Source organism: Podarcis raffonei, chromosome 15, assembly GCF_027172205.1.
Source record: "Podarcis raffonei isolate rPodRaf1 chromosome 15, rPodRaf1.pri, whole genome shotgun sequence".
Lineage (NCBI taxonomy): Eukaryota > Metazoa > Chordata > Lepidosauria > Squamata > Lacertidae > Podarcis > Podarcis raffonei.
The window spans coordinates 9,111,390-9,128,784 of record NC_070616.1 but is presented as its reverse complement, the minus strand read 5'-3'; the positions used below and the strand labels follow the sequence as shown (position 1 = coordinate 9,128,784).

Below are 17,395 nucleotides of genomic sequence, written 5' to 3'. Positions count from 1 at the left end.
TCAAAAACATTCTGCCAAATCGTTCTCTTGCTGCTGCATTGGTCTAGTTTATAAACAGGGAGCCTCACTTGCACAACACGGTGTGACCTATAGATGAATGCATTCCCCCCCCCCCAGCAAGCAAGACATGCAGAGTTGCAGGAGCAAAGCAGGGCTTTCGTGAAAGATATGGGAAGGGGATCTCCCTCTCTTGGCACAATATTGATCCTGCATTTTCTCCTTCCGACAAGTTAGCAAATTAAGGCTTGCATGCCTAGACAATCTGGAGGGTGCCTCCTTTCATCTTTGACATATTCAAACAGGAACCCTTGTCCCAAGTTGCTGCCACCTCCTCGGACCCTTGCAATTGCCCCACAGATGCCTGAGGCTTGTTCAGCCTCCTCAAAACGATTTTCCGTACCCCCAACCCTGTAGCATCAGCAGACAACACAACCTCCTGTAAAGCTCCTTTCCTTTCCTAAGGCTACACATGCCTCTACGGTTCTGCAGTAGTAATAGTAGAAAAAGCAAACATGTTGAAATGGTTATTGCTTGAGAAGCTTGAAAGGCACAAGGTCCCCACTGATGCAAAATATACAGAAGCACAAACAGACAGACTTTGTGCATAAGAGCATCTCTGCCGTTCCAGAGTGCAAATTCTCTCGACGCATCATGCTCTGGCACATGTTATATGAGCATTGTTTTACGTTCAGATTATGGCTCAGCCGAGACAAGAATCGGATCCTTACCTTAAAATTGCCTTGCTGCTTCACTTTATGCAACGCTGATGCTCACAGTCAACATCAAGGCAAGGTTTATTTATTTCAAAGACAAGGAAGGAGGGCATGCAGTTATGGAGCCAGCCGCTCAGTGTTCCCTCGCAAAGGAGAAGCTTCTATGGCATTGTTGATTTGGAGTAGATGATGTGTCTGCATTTGCTAACCTGCTGTTTTAATGCTCTACGGTCTCTTGGCAAGAAACCAGCAGCATTCCCAGCCACAAGGGGGCGTTCGGTGTTTTCATGAGCCACCTCGCATCTCGCAAACCTTCCACGCTTCTTGCAAGAAACACAAAAGAATTGGTTCGGCAGCATTCAGGCTACTATACATGGGGGAGAAACAAAGAAAAACAGAGGGGGGGACCCCACAGGGCTTTGGGAGGAACCCATCTTCCATTCTGCACTTCGGCCAGTGCAGTGATGCTGCCACTATTGTTAGATGTCCACCAAGGAGACTTTGGTTCAAACCCCCAGCCAGCTGTGAAGCCGACCTCATAACTGCCTATGCTTGTTCGTTTATTTATTTTTAAGAAATACTGTATTTATATCCTGCCTTTATAATCCAAACAGCACAAGTTAGCTTGCATGGTTCCCTCCACCCAGCATTCTATCTCCGCAACAAATCCATGAGGTGGGATAGTTTAAGAAGTGGCCCGCGATCAATTAGCTAAGCATCCCAGTTTGAGTGGGGAATCAGACCCTTGTCTGCTACACTGTGCAGCATTCTAGCTGATCAGATCATGTCATTCATTTGTCCATCGAGCTCAGCATTGTCAACTCTGGCTGGCAACAGCTCTCTGGGGTCGCAAGCGAAAGCCTCTCTCATCATCGCTATTTCCTTCTCAACTGGAATTGTCACAGGTTGAATCGGGGAACTATCTGCCTGGAAAACATGCGCCCTATCGCAGAGCATGCTCTCTCGCTTGCTCTACACACAGAGAGAGAGAGACAAACACAATTGGTCCATCTAGCCCTGTTCATCCCAATCTGATAGCAGTGACTCTTCTCAGTTATTATCATGAATTCAAAGTGTTGGTGTTGACCTTTAAAGCCCTAAATGGCCTCGGCCCAGTAGACCTGAAGGAGCGTCTCCACCCCCATCATCCAGCCCGGACCCTGAGGTCCAGCGCCGAGTGCCTTCTGGTGGTCCCCTCACTGCAAGAAGCCAAGTTACAGGGAACCAGGCAGAGGGCCTTCTCGGTAGTGGCACCAGCCCTGTGGAACGCCCTCCCACCAGATGTCAAAGAGATAAACAACTATCTGCAGGCAGCCCTGTTCGGGGAAGTTTTTAATGTGTGACATTTTAATGTATTTTAAATCTTTGTTGGAAGCCACCCAGAGTGGCTAGGGAAACCCAGCCAGATGGGCGGGGTACAAATAATAAATTATGGAAATATGCACTGGAGCAAATGGGGCACTACCCTGCCAGCCTTCCCACAGCCAGCTGCACCTTGACCACCTTCTTATTTAAAAGACATAGGGCAGGGCACAGCGTCTCAGCTTCCTCCCCTTCAGTTTCAGTGATACCCTTGCAGAACTCAGCAAGGAGGAGGATGGGGACAACACTAGGTATAGTTGGCTCCTCCAGTCATTGGCTCTGGCTCTGACTCTGCCTGTCGTGCACTCTGGCTCCCCCTACTGTTGGGCTCCCCGCTTTATGCCCTACTAGTCCCAATGGGCACCAGCCATTGCTGAACATTTGTGTCTGCCCTATACAGTGTCGGACACTACTGCTACCTACTACAACCAGCTGCGGCTCTCCACGGTCTTATTCCACACTGCCAGGCACTCTTCCAACAATCACGCTATCTCCCTCCCCACCCCTTTCCTCCATCTCTCAAAGTGCATGTCTTCCCCAAATGAATTATTTGCAGTTTCCTGTTTCAGCGCCATGCCCCCAGGAGATGGCTCACACACTTTCGCAAAAAGAGGTGTAACTTGTGGGCAAAGTAACGCATGTATTTTTGCTCCAGTAAAGTTGCCTTGTTGGAAGGAATGGTTATTCTAGTGTCGATTAAGAAGACCTGCTGGATCAGGCCAAATGTCCTTCTAGTCCAGCTTAACACCGGGTGTCAGTGAACTTACTGTATTTTTTGCTCTATAAGACTCACTTTTTCCCTCCTAAAAAGTAAGGGGAAATGTGTGTGCATCTTATGGAGCGAATGCAGGCTGCACAGCTATCCCAGTAGCCATAACAGCAAGAGGGATTGCTGCTTTCACTGCACAGCGATCCCTCTTGCTGTTCTGGCTTCTGAGATTCAGAATATTTTTTTTCTTGTTTTCCTTCTCCAAAAACTAGGTGTGTCTTGTGGTCTGGTGCATCTTATAGAGCGAAAAATACGGTAACTCTATTCAAAGAAACCAGAAGCAGTGCAGACCTAGTGATCACAGCAACTCTTCCCAGTAGATCTTGCCTGAGTGAGGCAGTTGTGAGGACTGAAGGTCCCTGCCTTCCTACAGTTCTCTAAGGATCCTCACCTGGTTCCTTCCCCTGTAGCCAAAGCCTCTATCATCTTGTCTCTCTCTTTGATCCACCCTCTTCAATTCTCTGCATGTTCTGGGGAAAAGAGGGGAGGGGAGCTGGTCACAGCAGGAGGGGGAGACTTACTGGGGTCTGCAGCAGCTTCCTCATCTATGTCTCCTGGCCCCACTCCTCTCCTGCCTCTGATTCTGGGCTGCTCTCTGCCTCAGGCTCTTCCTGCTCACTAAACCCTGTTCCCTCTTCAGATTCTGACTTCAACTCCTTCCAGTCTGCCCTCTCTGCTCCCTCTGATCACTCACTGTCGCCCCACCACCAATCCGCAGGCTTCTTCCCCTGGGGTTCCTTTGGGGGGTTCTCCAGCCAGTGCCTCCCACCACTCCTCTGCATCCAGCCAGCCCATAATAGCTCTGCATGAGGATGGACTTTCCTTTCATTCCAGGTCCCACTTGTTGTCTTAATCCCGGTATCAAATGGTACAGTAATTATAAAAATGAGAAAAAAAATTTTTCCTTTCCAGTAGCACCTTAAAGACCAACTAAGTTAGTTCTTGGTATGAGCTTTCGTGTGCATGCACACTTCTTCAGACCAACACGGCTACCTTTCTGTAACTATAAAAATGAGGTTTTCAGGTTGGCAGAGATAAATCTGCAGGCTCCAAGAGATCCCATGGACACATTCATTTGCCACAGGGGGTGGGGGGAGGGAATTGCCCTTATAGCGCAGAGGCCTACATTTACTCGGGGAATTTGGAAAACAGAGTACGAGGGCTTAATGGCTCTAAAAGCTTCCGAGGTCCACCAAAGTCAGAGAATCAAACTCAGAGAGTGCAGGAGTATCGATTTCCTTGCCATTAGCCTCTTCTCCGAGGCGTAGAACACATTCAACACAGAGGTTTCAGAGGGGACAGATCTGGAAAGGTTGTTTCTCTTAGAATTGCTTCCAGCTACAAATTCTGCAGAAAGCTATTTATCTCTCAGATTTGTGATCCATCCCTGGGCACGCATAAGGCATAATTAGATTCTACCCTCACGAAACTCATGGTGCAAGGAGAGAAAAGGCTAAGCAATAGCATACCCTCCAAGATTTTCAGTGGTGGAAAGAGGACCAGGTTTGTAAGAGGAGGCTAATACACAGTCCCCCTGAAAATGGGGGGGGGAAGCATGCAAGGGGAATTGTGGGTCACGACGCAAGGAGGGAGCAGCTTCCACCCTGCCTTGTATTCATCACAATCAGCATTGTTTCCATTCCACTGCAGTTCGGCTTCCACTAAAATGTACATTATTCGTCTCGCTATTCACTACTGGTGAAACTAACATAGCTAATGACGTAATCAATTTCTTTGCATTTCAGCGCAAGGGTTTGGGAAGGCTCTGGCAGGGTCCTAGAGTCTTCCTTCTCCTTCCCAAAACTGTGCAAGCACTAACTGGGCCTTGGGAAAGAAAGAGGGGGACTCTAGGACCCTATCAGACCCTCGTGTCTCTTTCCCAAAGCAAATGCTTACCAGGCTTTGGGAAGGAGGCAAGAAGGTGCCCTCTCAACTCGGCACCTATGCAGGGGAACCAGTTGTGCTGCCCTAAATCCACCGTTGGGGTGGCACAACTATCCATCTTCCTTTTCCTCCTCCTTGGTCTCAGTGCTGCCCTTGTAGAACTCAGCATGGAGGAGGATTAGAATTAGTTGACTCCACCTCTCATGAGCTCTGGCTATTCTACTTTTGAGCTCCCTGCCTTCTGCTGTAAAAATCCCAATGGGTACCATCCACCACTGTCCAGAATTGGACACATTTGTATTTCTGAACCATCAACAACCCCAGAAGGAAGGCACTATCCATAGGTTCCCATCTCTGCCTGGAACTTCACAGGCCCCCCGCCCAAACCACATGTCCCACAGGCTCCTTCAGGGATCACAGGCCACTCTTTGAAGACCACACAAGGTTTTTGGCTCACCGGCTCGGGACTTCCAGGTCTGCTCTGCTGACGATGCAATGCTGCTGCGGAGAGTAGAGCCACTGGAAAGCTGTCAGGGTCCTCTCCTCGATCCGAAAGCGACCTTCCCTCACGTACCTGAGGAGCAGGGAGCACAGCATGGGAACGTTTGTCAGGACAAGAAGGTGGAACAGCAGCTGAGAAACAAGGTGCCGTGGAGCAAAGGAGGCCATGAAGCAGGGGCAGGGATCCTTACTCAGCCGCAGGGCCATGTTCCCTCGCAGAGAACCTTCCAGGGGCCCTGTGCCAATGGTGGGAGGGGCCAGAGACAGAAGTGGGTGGAGCTATGGGAGTGGCTCTTCCCTTTGTACAACAGGCTATGTTCCAGCCATGCAAAAGTCAGCGGTTTCCACACACCCGTCCATCAAAGCAAACAAGAGACATTCTCAGAGTTCAAGGACACATTGCAGCTGGGCAAAAATACTCAAGGAGGCTGTGGAACAAAACTGTGCTTCCATTGGGGTAGCACCCTAGAACAACTAATCCAGTGGAAAGATGTGCAGACAGTATGGACCCACCTCTTACCCCTGAACAGTTTCTTATACCAACTGGTCATTTTAAGAATGAATGTTTCATAACTGGTGCTTTTTTTCCTCTTCCCTCCCTGCACCTTTCCCCTTGTTTGTCATGCTTATTTATTTGTTTATTGCATTTATTCCTCCAAGGAGCTCAAGGTGGTCTCCATGGTTCTCCCTTCCTCATTTAATCCCCTCTGCAACCCTATGAGTGTCAGGGACTCGACTGAGGAGGAATGGTGAAGCCCGCCTCCCCCTCCTCCTGAACCTTCCAGAGAAGAGGAAGACAGTATAGATTTACAACAGCGGTTTGCAGAAGGTCATGGCTCAGAGGGGCAAAGCTGGGAAATAAGGGGAGAAGAAAAGGGGAAAGCAGAGCCAGAGCAGCTGGCTGACACATTATCACTAGAAAACATTCCAGACCCCTCTCCCAGAACCCAGCGAGCATTGAAAGTAGGAGAACAAAAAGCTAAGAGACAAATGGCCCTAAGCAGCCACCGTAAGGGGGGGGTGCTGTTGACAAGTGAGAAGGGGAGGGGGTGGAGTTTACTCAGAGCAACGCCATTACTCCAAGAGGAAGCATTTCTAAGCCTCTCTCTGTGAATATTGAATAAAAGACTTTGGTAAGAGCTTTTCGTGTTATCTATCCCTGGCAGCCTGCCTTGGGGAGAGGGAATCGAATTCCCTGATGCCTGACAGTGTGGTAGGTTAGGCTGAGAGGCAGTGACTGGCCTCCAAAGGTCCTCCGGGGAGTTTCATCTTCTTATATCTCTATCCTGCCTTTCTTCTGCTATGGAACCCACAGTGATGTGCATGGAGTTGCCAGGTGGTCACCCACACAGGCCTGACCATAGGAAGCTGCCTTATACTGAGACAGGCCATCAGGCCACCTACCTAATCACAGCCTGCACCAGGTATCTTCAACCTGTTCAGACCCAGGAAGACCCACCTTTAGTCCAAACATGCATTTGGAGACCCATTACTTTTACCATGTATTTGCACTCATGGTAGCACTCCTTTTGTGACCCACTTTGGTTCAAGCCACAAACCGCTAGTGAGTCCCAACCCACCAGTTGTAGACCAGTGGTCTACACTAACTGACGGAAGCTTTCCAGGGGTTGGAGGAAGAGTTGGTGGGACTTGGTCCTTTGGGGGCCCTACCCTTTAAGTCACTCGAGGTAAAAGTCACTAAAGGCATGCAACATCCCTACTCTAAAACCACTTCTTTAATTTGGCATAAATGGTAACCACAGCTTTCGTCATTCTGCTCTCCTTTAACTCCAACACAAACCTACCTGGGTTTGGTGTGTCAGTCATTTAAAATATGCATAGGGTGCCGGGGTGCAAAGAAAGATGTATTTTATATTAAAGAATTTTTAAGTGAACAAGAGCCTGGTAACCTTAGAGCAGCTTCATGTGGCATTGGGAGACTTGACTCCCTAACCGGTTCCATAAACATCAGCTCATGAAATTTATCAGGGACCACATTGTTCAATCTCATGCAACTGAACCTTTGATTGAATTTGAACAAACATTATTAGCAGTGGGAAAGGGACAGTGTCTGTGACTTAATAGGAATTCAAAGAGGACAGAAGGAAAACTGGAAATAGGACTTGAATATAGCAACAGCAGACCCTGTCTGGGTGAGTCAGTGAACCAAAAAAAATTAAAACCGCAGCAGCCGGTATTCGTGAAATTCCAATGAAAACATTGTACTGCTGGCACAGAACACTGCCACAGCTGGCGCATATAACAACTGCATGTAGCCCCAACTTCTGGGGCAGTGATGTTAAAGGCACTTTGGGTGGTATTCAGCCTTTCTAGACGGTGGTCCAAGAGGAAATCTCTGTGGTAATTAAGGAGCAGGTTGTTTATGTGCCTGAGTTGTTTTTATCGTCAGCAGTGGAGATAGAGCATAGCCATCACACAGAGATTGTACAGAGAGATCTTAGGGTCATACTCAATTAAGTTTCAATCAGAGCAGACCCACCGAAATCAATGGCCCTAAGTTAGTCATGTCCATTCCTTTTGGTGAGTGTGCTCTGGACATGACTAACACCAGATAAAACCCATAATATGTGAAGCTGCTCTTCCAAGGAACCTCACACAGCGCCTGGTGTTTCACGGACTCTTGAATTTATTTTCCTTCTCAAAGGGCAGAGCAATCTCCCTGGATTTTACGAAGATGTTGCGAAGTATGAATCACCATTTTTAAATCACCCAGGGTACTAGACTAACAAGGTATCCACAGGTAACATGGCTGCCATTTCTCCAGTGATGCTTTAAAATCGTTTTGAAATCTCCATGGAAGGAGAAATGTAGGGCAGGGAGAGACCAGAATCTCTTCTTGGCATTAAGAGAAAATGTTCTTTCTGGATAGGCCATCTCTGAACAGAAGACATAGAATCAGAGTGGTACAGCTGCAAGGGAACAAAAGGGGTCAACTAGTCCAACCCCTTGCAAAGCAGGAATCATGGCTAAAGGTGTGGCAAGCAGCCCTTAAAAAAAAATCAAGATGAGGTCAGGGTTTTAAATCAGCAAGAGTGATGAGCCAGAGCTTGTGATGTCGGTGTTGCCCTCTTGCCTCTCAAAAGCAGGTCTTGAGCCAAATGGCTATTAAAGTCTGGATAATGGAGGTAGCACACAAGGTTTCAACTCCCATGTTCTGGCCCAGTGCTAGATCCAATGGGGAAAGTGGTGCAACAAGGATGATTCAAGGTTACAGCACCACGGACAGCTCCACACAAGCAACTTGCTCCAACAAAGGCTGGGGGCAGACTGAGGCCTTTTCAGCCTCTGTCTCCGGGCTACCTCCTCCAGGCTCCACCCCCTTGTGGGAACCCCAGAGCCTCAGAAGACCAACCCTCTGGCCTGCACTGCTGAGTTGATGGTGTGCAATAGAAGGCACCTGGCTCTTCACAGACCCTCCAATTGTCCCTATTTCCCAGGGACGTCCCTGATTTAGAGAAGCCGTCCCAGTTTCTGATTTGATCCTGGAATGCCCCACTTTCCCTTAGGATGTCCTTATTTTCATTGGAGAAATGTTGGAGGGTATGAAGTTATCCGACACCCGAGCCATCTGAAGGCAATCCTGAATGGGGAAGTTTCTATGTTTAATGCTTTCTTATGTTTTTATATATATTGGAATCTGCCCAAAGTGGCTGGAGCAATCCAGTAAGATGTGTGGGGTATAAATAGTAAAATTATCATTATGGAATGGGACATCCCTATTTTCATCAGAGAAATGTTGGAGGGCGCCGTATTTTTCCATCTGTAAGAGGAGGGGAGATGGCCCCGTGTATAAGATGCCCCTTAATTTTTGACATTATTTTTTAGTGGGGGGGACCTAGTCTTCTACACAGAAAAATACAGTATGTCTTCAGGGGAAGATTAGAATCCAGGCTCTGGTCTTAAAGGGCCTGGTAGTTTGGGATGTTCCTCTGGGGACTCCTGTCCATCAGCCTTGGGTGTAGGTGTCTCCCTCTTTCTTCAGGAGCCTGGTCTGAGCCCTGACCCTGACCTGCCTCTCCATCTGGTGACCCTGCAGCCTCCAACCCTCCCAAAGAAGACTGGAAAGATCAGGTGTCAGAAGCTGAAAGGGTAACAGGACTTAGTGAGTGGAGAGAGTTGTTGGAAGAGAGAAGTCCAGAATCAGAGGCAGAAGCTGGAGCAGGAGAGCAAGGAGGTCAAGAGGCAGAGATTAGTCAGGCCGGTCCTCCCCCCCCTGGTCTCCCAGTACCAGGAGAGGCATGAAGAGGGCAGAGGAGAAGCCAGCTTCATGCAGGCACAGTCTAAGATTGCTTGGGGAAAACCTTGGAGAGGAGGGGACTTAGGCTGCCATGGGGAGGCAGGGACCTTCAGTCTCAGCAACTGCTTCATGGAGGGTAAAACATACCAGAGATGAGTTGCTTGCACTCCACCAACTCTGTGCCAATTGTGTTTTTGCCAGGGAAGAGTTCGCTCCAACTTGCAAGATCTGATTTACTGCTGGCTCGCTTCCGATACCATATGAACTGGGGTCAAAGTACAGTGGTACCTTCAGGTACAGATGCTTCAGGTTACAGACGCTTCAGGTTACAGACTCCGCTAACCCAGAAATAGTACCTCGGGTTAAGAACTTTGCTTCAGGATGAGAACAGAAATCATGCTCCGGCAGCACGGCGGAAGCAGGAGGCCCCATTAGCTAAAGTGGTGCTTCAGGTTAAGAACAGTTTCAAGTTAAGAACGGACCTCCAGAATGAATTAAGTTCTTAACCCGAGGCACCACTGTAAATCCTGAAGGCTCGTAAGAACAGCCAATCTAACACCAACCTGAGGCTTGTTGCGCTAACTAGAAGCCGTGTTTGAGCACTCAGCACCCAGTGTTAAAGCCACTTAAGGATTCGGTCACCCATCACTGCCATACTCTGAAATTTCCTACATCACAGAAGTTTGCACTGGCTGTCTCCCAGACAGAAAAAAATGGATCACAGCTCCTAGTAGACCTAGCATTGACCTTTATTTGTAAAGGCTTGCCATTTCATTCCTATGATTGCCTTGACAAAACCACACAGCGAGTCCTTTCTTCAGTTGTGGATTATTTCAGAAGGCGCCAGAGCAATGCCCCTCGAATCTTGTTCTGAATGTCACGGCAGATGCCGGCGCTTATTAAGCAACGTTAAGTTGAATCAAGGCTTGTTATGCCAATTAAGGGCTGCTTCTCCGCCTATGTGCGAGCAAAAATATCTGTAATTACAACTGTTCCTTTGCTTTAGAGAAGGAACAAAGGCATGTTCCACGACTTCCACTTGGCAATCAGGAACATTCATTAGTACCAACTCATTTGCATATGAAATGTTTACGGGCAAGTGATTCCTTGTTAAAGAATAATTATACTTGTCTCTCTCTCTCTCTCTCTTTCTTTCTCTCTCTCTCTTTGTCTTTGTCTTTCGGCGCACGCACCCCATTCCTTCTGGAGAAGAAAAAGCAGAAATCAAAACCAAATCTAATTGGAAAGATGGCATATGCTGCATTAGAGGGGGAAATGGAGACTACAGCTGGGAAGGCAGTGATATGGGGGTCAAAGGTCAGGATCAGAGGTCAAAGCAAGCCTGGGTTTTTTTACATTTTTCATTTTTAGTTACTGGTTCCAAGGTTAGATTATCACATTCCTTTTGCATACATATTATAGAAGCAACTACATTTTAAAACTCGGGGGGGAATAGTAATCAGTTTATTATTATTATTATTATTATTATTATTATTATTATTATTATTAGGGAATATGTGTACCCCAGCAGTGGAGTCTGAACTGATTTGTTGGTTGGATTCACTGGCTGCTGCCAAGTCTAGGAGCTGGAGAGAAGAGCGGAAGGGGGTCAGTAAATAGGATCAGACTCAAAGATTGGAGGTTCTCCTAAATCTAGCTTTGTCGCTAGACCCCTTTCATCAGCCTTCTGCACCAGCTGGGACCCTCTCCTGAACAGGAGTCACCCAGCCACAATTACTCATGTCATCTTCACAGAACATTGGAATCAGAATGTTAAGGAACCTCAAAGAACATCTAACCCAACCCTTCCACCTAATGCAGGAAAAATCCTCTGTGACACCTGCACGGTGTGTGGTAGCCTCTGCCTTAAATACTCTAATCCAGGGGTGTCAAACTCAAATTCATCGGGGGCCGCATCAGCAGTTTGGTCACCCTCAAAGGGCCGGTTGTATCTGTAGGACTATGTAAAGGACATGTAAAGTGGAGGTTTCCTGTGTAGAACGGCCGGCGCCGCTAGAGGGCAGACGTTCTCTGGCTTGTAGGCTGTTGCGCATGCGCTGAAGAGGCGGCTTTCTTGTGTCAAAAAAAAAAGCAAGAATAAAAGGTGAAGGCTGGCGGCCGGCGGCGGCTACACGAGCCACATGACAAGGTCTGGCGGGCCAGATTCGGCCCGCGGGCCTTGTGTTTGACACCTGTGCTCTAATCGAAGAGAGTCCAAAACTTCTGCTTAGAGACAGTATCCATTTTCTGATTCAGTAAGCAATGTAAAGGTCAAGGTAAAGGTACCCCTGACCATTAGGTCCAGTCGTGACCGACTCTGGGGTTGTGGCACTCATCTCGCTTTATTGGCCGAGGGAGCCGGCATACAGCTTCCGGGTCATGTGGCCAGCATGACTAAGCCGCTTCTGGCGAACCAGAGCAGCACATGGAAACTCCGTTTACCTTCCCTCCAGAGCGGTACCTATTTATCTACTTGCACTTTGACGTGCTTTCGAACTGCTAGGTTGGCAGGAGCTGGGACTGAGCAATGGGAGCTCACCCCGTCGCGGGGATTCGAACCGCTGACCTTCTGATCAGCAAGTCCTAGGCTCTGTGATTTAACCCACAGTGCCACCCAAGTGCAAGTAACCGATGTACATTGTGCTAAATAATAAGCATGCTGTCCGTTGGCCTTGCTTTTCTCCAGCTTTTTCAGTGAATGCAGGTGGGAGCAGGAAGGAAGGCAGGCAGGCAGACTACATAGACCAGGGATCACCGATATTCATGGACCTGCAGGCACATTTTGAATTTTGAAAATGGTCCTTCGGCACCAGTCACAAAATGGCTATTGGGGCAGGGCCAAAGCACAAAAACGCTGCCAGGGGCTTGTGGCATAGATGTGAGATAGAAGACCAATCGTAGCTTATGCATACATATATATTCAGTGCTGCAAACTCTGGCCACCACTGGAGTCTCCAGCAGGTGACCGCAAAGGGAACGCAATTTGAAGTAGAACAGCACTCTCTGGCTCTGTCTTGTGTTGTTGTGTTCTCATTTGGCATTTTTGCCTTGTGAACTGTCCTGTGACCTTCAGATGAAGGGTGATATACAAATTTAATAAATAATGATAATAATATTGTTTGAAATTGCAGGTGGCTGCGGTGCTTGCCCTCTTTTTTTTTATGGCTCCTATATAATAACAATCATAGTGCAACAAAATCCCCTGCCAAATGTCAAGGGGCAGCGAGTTCCACAAAGTATTTATATACTGTTCGACAGGAAGGAACCCTCATAAGCAGTTTACTCTATCTGCCTGTCTAATGCCACATTAAAATTATCAACAACAAAAAAAGATGGTGAGAGTAATATTCTCCCTCTATGATACTGTTTGCTCTTCGCAAAATGCAATCTGCAGAAATGAATTGTTTTGCAAACAGGAGCTGATTTCCTGAAATTGCTTGAATTCCCCCCCGCCGCCGCCGCCAAATGACTTGTTTTGATTCAATCCTAATTCCTAGCCCCGCCGTAGGCAGCAGAGGGCGCCGAGTGAGCAGCTGAAAAGCATTCCTTTTTAGGAGCCTCTTTTTCAGATGTGAGGGGGGGGGAGAGTGCCTGTTAGGTGTGATTCAACCCCCTTCAAGAACCTCATTGGTTTAAGGCTCCCTTCCTTTGTATTGGTGGAGACGTGTTTCATTCAAACGCATGAGACGCCGACAGAACGTCATTCTGCTACGAGCAGCTTGAATCAGGCAATTCAGCCCATTCATCACGTCACGGCTGCCGTTGTTTGGGAGGAGGCGTCAAGGACACTTGGTCTCAGGATGCTCTCTACCTGAGTATTGAGAGGGAAGCATGAAGCAAGAGCAGCAGAGCAAACAGGGTGATCTGTGGCTCCCGTAAACAGAAAAATATGGGGCCGAGAGCTTTAGCAACAGAGAATCCTGTCCGGGGGTTGGGCAGCTTCCTTTGTTCCTAAAGCTGGAGGCGTCTGCCATTCTTACGCATCGAAATATTGCTTTATAGGGCAGGGAGCTGGCAATGGTTTAGAGATGCAGACTGCATCTGCACAACATGCAGGAAGCCCGCCCTTAAACCACGAGTTCGCTGTTAATGTATATAGGATTTTTAAATGTTCTATAAGGATCTGCAACTGGAAGCAACCAGACCTGAGATTTCCCCAATCCAGAGTCACGATGTGAAATGAGCAGTGGGTGTGATTATGGCATATAAGGAAATGAAAAGGGCAGCCTTGGTCCAAGCCGACCTACGGCCTGGTTGCTGTCCAAGGTGCTGAAATATTTGCCGTGCTGTCAGTTTGGGCTCTGACCCTATTAAACGGCTTTAAACTTACCGAATTCATCAATCTGAAGAAATGTCCACATGCCTAAAACAATTGCTTAGAAGAAGGAAGACAGGCATATTTCCTGAGCCAAGTTCTAACTCTTCAGCCATACAGCCTACACACCCTTGCCTTCCTGTACCACTATTTTTCTTTAAGAAAACTAAGCATACAAGTTCCTAGCAGCGGGTATGCACTCTGCACATGCCTCAGAGGCCCTCTTCCTTGCACTTCACACGTGTCAGTGCAGTGGTCAGTGCAATTGCAGTCGTTTGGGTCCTGTCTTCCCAAGTCTTCCTGCCTACGATTCAAAGGTGGAAGCACATTCAGCCAAAACCGGGCTGGCCTTCAAGGCTTACATAATTTTCTAAAAGCTGCAGCCCAGAAAAATAACAACATCTCATCACCTTGTCACAGGGCAGCAAGGTGAAATATCAAACCAGTGAGAACAAAAAAAAAAACCCTAAACTAAACTAAAAGTGGTTAGCCTATTTTTGGCCTACAGGCCAAAGTTTGTGCATGCATTAGCACACTGTACAGAAAAAGAGAGGGGCAGGCAGAGAAAGAGGGGGGTTAAGAAGACCCACCCACAGCCCCACTGTTCTTTCACTGAGCCATCTGGTCAGCAAAAGCGCAGGGGGGCGTTATTCCTCCCAGTTGCACTGCTGCACTGGAAGAAAAGGAGCTCACCACTATCGAACTGATCCGTTTTTCAGATGCTATAGAAATGCCGTGCATTTAATCCTGGGTCTACCCAGTCCTAGTCAAAAACTCTAAACAACACACCAACAGCATCATCATTGTTGTTGTTGTTTAGTCGTTTAGTCATGTCCGACTTCGTGACCCCATGGACCAGAGCACGCCAGGCACTCCTGTCTTCCACTGCCTCCCGCATCATTATATGTCTCCAATAGAGAAACTCGCTGCCTCTACGGTCTGGAAGGGCTCTATAGCTAAGTGGTTAGGGCACCCACATTGCATGCAGAAGGTCCCGGGTTCAATCCCTGGCATCTCCTGGTAAGGCTGGGAAAGATTCCCTGCCTGAAACCCCTGATAGCTGCTGCCAGTCAGTATAGACAACATGGAGCTAGATGGACCAATGGCCTCAACTCAGTATAAGGCAGCATCCTGTGCTCCTCCTTTTAAAAGTAGTTGAATTTCTGACTTCAGGTAGCAATCCCTCTCCAACATTACAGATAAATCTCCTTCCTCTAGAGCAGTGGTTCTCAAGCTGTGGGTCCCCAGATGTTGTTGGACTACAACTCCCATCATCCCTGAGCTCTGGCCTTGCTAGCTAGGGGTGATGGGAGTTGTAGTCCAACAACATCTGGGGACCCACAGGTTGAGAAAGGCTGCTCTAGAGTGTCCCAGGTGGGATCCTGCTGCCCGCCCCACCCCCTCTCTCTTTAAGACCTTAAAACCTGCTCCTTTTGGACAGGAACTCTCAAGCTTTACAGAGGTGCTTCTGCTTCCTCTAAAAAATCGCCCCTCTCCTTGTCTCATGTTCAAGACAGAAAGGGATTATTTGTCAAATAGGAAGGTTCCTTACACCAAGTCAGACTACTCATCTAGCTCATTTTTGCCCTTAATTCCCCCCCCCAAAATGGGGGGGCATTGCTCCCTTGGTTCCATAAACTTATCCCTAGTGTTTCCCATCTCCTAAAAAGCATTATTCACAGTTAGCCCTTCCATTTCCAGTTGGAAATGCAAGGAGAAAGAAGGTACTTTTTACCATATGTGGTGGTCATGCAATAAGGTAAAGGCTTTTTGGGAGATGATTTATAATGCATTGAAGAAAATGTTTAAAAATACATTTGTTTAAAAACCAGAGGCCTTTCTGTTAGGTATAGTAGGTGAAGCAATACCTAGAGAAGATAAATGCTTATTTATGTATGCAACAACAGCAGTGAGAGTATTGCTAGCCCAGAATTGGAAACAAGAAGAAGTACCACCGAAAGAAGAATGGCAGACAAAATCGATGGACTATGTAGACATGGCAAAATTGACAAGGAAGATCCAAAACCAGGGAGATCAAGCATTTGAAAAAGACTGGAATAAATTTTTCCATTACTTAAAGGACTACTGTAAACATGTAAAATCACTGGCAGGAATGTGAAGATGCTTGTAATGTGACATTCTTATCACATGCTTTTTTCCTAATGGGAAAATTAGTAATTGAGTAATTTAAAAGTATGCAGATAACTTTGTATTATAGAAAGGACCCAGGGAGGGAGGGAGGGAAGTCCGGTAGGTTCTAAGGAATCTTTTTAAAAAATTTTGGATGTGTGAAATGGTTAATATCAATATATACAAAAATGTGGAAACTAATTTTAAAAATTATAATAAATAAATTCACAGTTAGCCCAGCTCACAGTCACACAATATAATCCAAAACAGTCGCAATTCATTGCACATCTACTCAAAACCAACTATTTAAATTCATCAAAATGGATTAAATCAGTCCAGCAATGCCAGCTTCTCAAATTGTGAGGGTCATTTGCACTTCAGCAAACACACACACACACATGCTTCTTAGCACACACCCCAAGGAAATCCCACTGCCCCCAGATGGTGGTCCTGAATTACTGGTCCACAGTGATTGGCTGCGTTTCCCCAGGGTTTCAGGTGAAGGGTCTTTCCTCATCTCTACCTGGAGATGTTGCAGTTTGAACCTGGGACCTCCTGCCTGCAGAGCAGGTGTCCTAACACTCAGCCTGTCCTTCGTGGATCCTGCACACACACACACACACAGTGGCGCAGCCTGGACCCTCCCCTTCCTGGCAGGAGTTTGCAGAGGCACTGCTCTCCTCACCAGCCGGCATCGTTCCTGCATCACTTTGTCTCCTTGTTTCTCACTCACCATCGCACCAGCTCCCATTTCTTCTCCCCTGGCCCTTTCTTCTTTGTAGCCATGGTTCCTTCTCCTCCTCTCGAGATCTTGGGGAAAAGGGACCGGCTCTAACCTAGCCCAAGGATGCTCTGCCTTCAGCCAGGGACAAATAGAGGGTGTTTTTGCAGCAGCAGGAGCAGCAGCAGCTACTCAGCAGCCAAACCAGGTACTCAGTTGGTGCATCGAGAGGCAGCAAAACTGCTGAGGGAGCCTGCCTTAACCTCCCAGTCCTGGCCTCAAGCACGCAAGCCAGGTCCCAGTGGAAGTCAGGGAAGGTAAAGCTCAGAGATTTTTGCCTTCTCTAGAGGTTCAGGCTGGATGCATTCTGGAAGGTTGACTTTGGCGCTCTAGCCTACAAGCCAGGGCACCCCCAGTGATCACTCAGAAAGGAGCAGGTTATGGGGCATAGGGATCATAGATTTACAGAATCACAGAACTGTAGAGTTGTAAGGGATCCCAGGGGCATCTAGTCCAACCCCCTGCAATTCAGGAATCTACCTTATGCTGGGTTGCCTCCAACTCATTTTTACTCAGAAATCAATGGACCCAAGTTAGCCATGCCTATTATTTTCAGTGAGTCTGAGGAGGACTAGCCCTGGAGACAACCCAGTGAGTCAGTCTATTGCTCCACAATTGTAGCCCCATGTTGTCTACACTGGCTGGCAGCAGCTCTCCAAGATTGGAGACTGGTCCTCTAGGG

General features: G+C 47.6%; 1 protein-coding gene across 4 annotated transcripts in view; it reads right to left on the bottom strand.

Annotated features, from left to right (window-relative positions):
* Window positions 1-16,772, bottom strand: part of RAP1GAP2 (RAP1 GTPase activating protein 2) — a 184,565-nt gene extending 167,793 nt beyond the window's left edge. For 2 of the 4 annotated variants that reach the window (XM_053367734.1, XM_053367735.1), the window contains exons 1-2: window positions 16,666-16,772; window positions 5,186-5,302 (exon numbers count right to left, since the gene is read on the bottom strand). In XM_053367734.1, coding sequence (XP_053223709.1) covers window positions 5,186-5,302; window positions 16,666-16,718 — 170 coding nt within the window. In that variant the 5' untranslated portion in view covers window positions 16,719-16,772. Of the gene's footprint in view, window positions 1-728; window positions 1,015-5,185; window positions 5,303-16,665 lie in introns of those variants that run through there. The other 2 variants (XM_053367741.1, XM_053367744.1) reach the window with 1 other exon arrangement.
* Window positions 16,773-17,395: the final 623 nt, after the last annotated feature.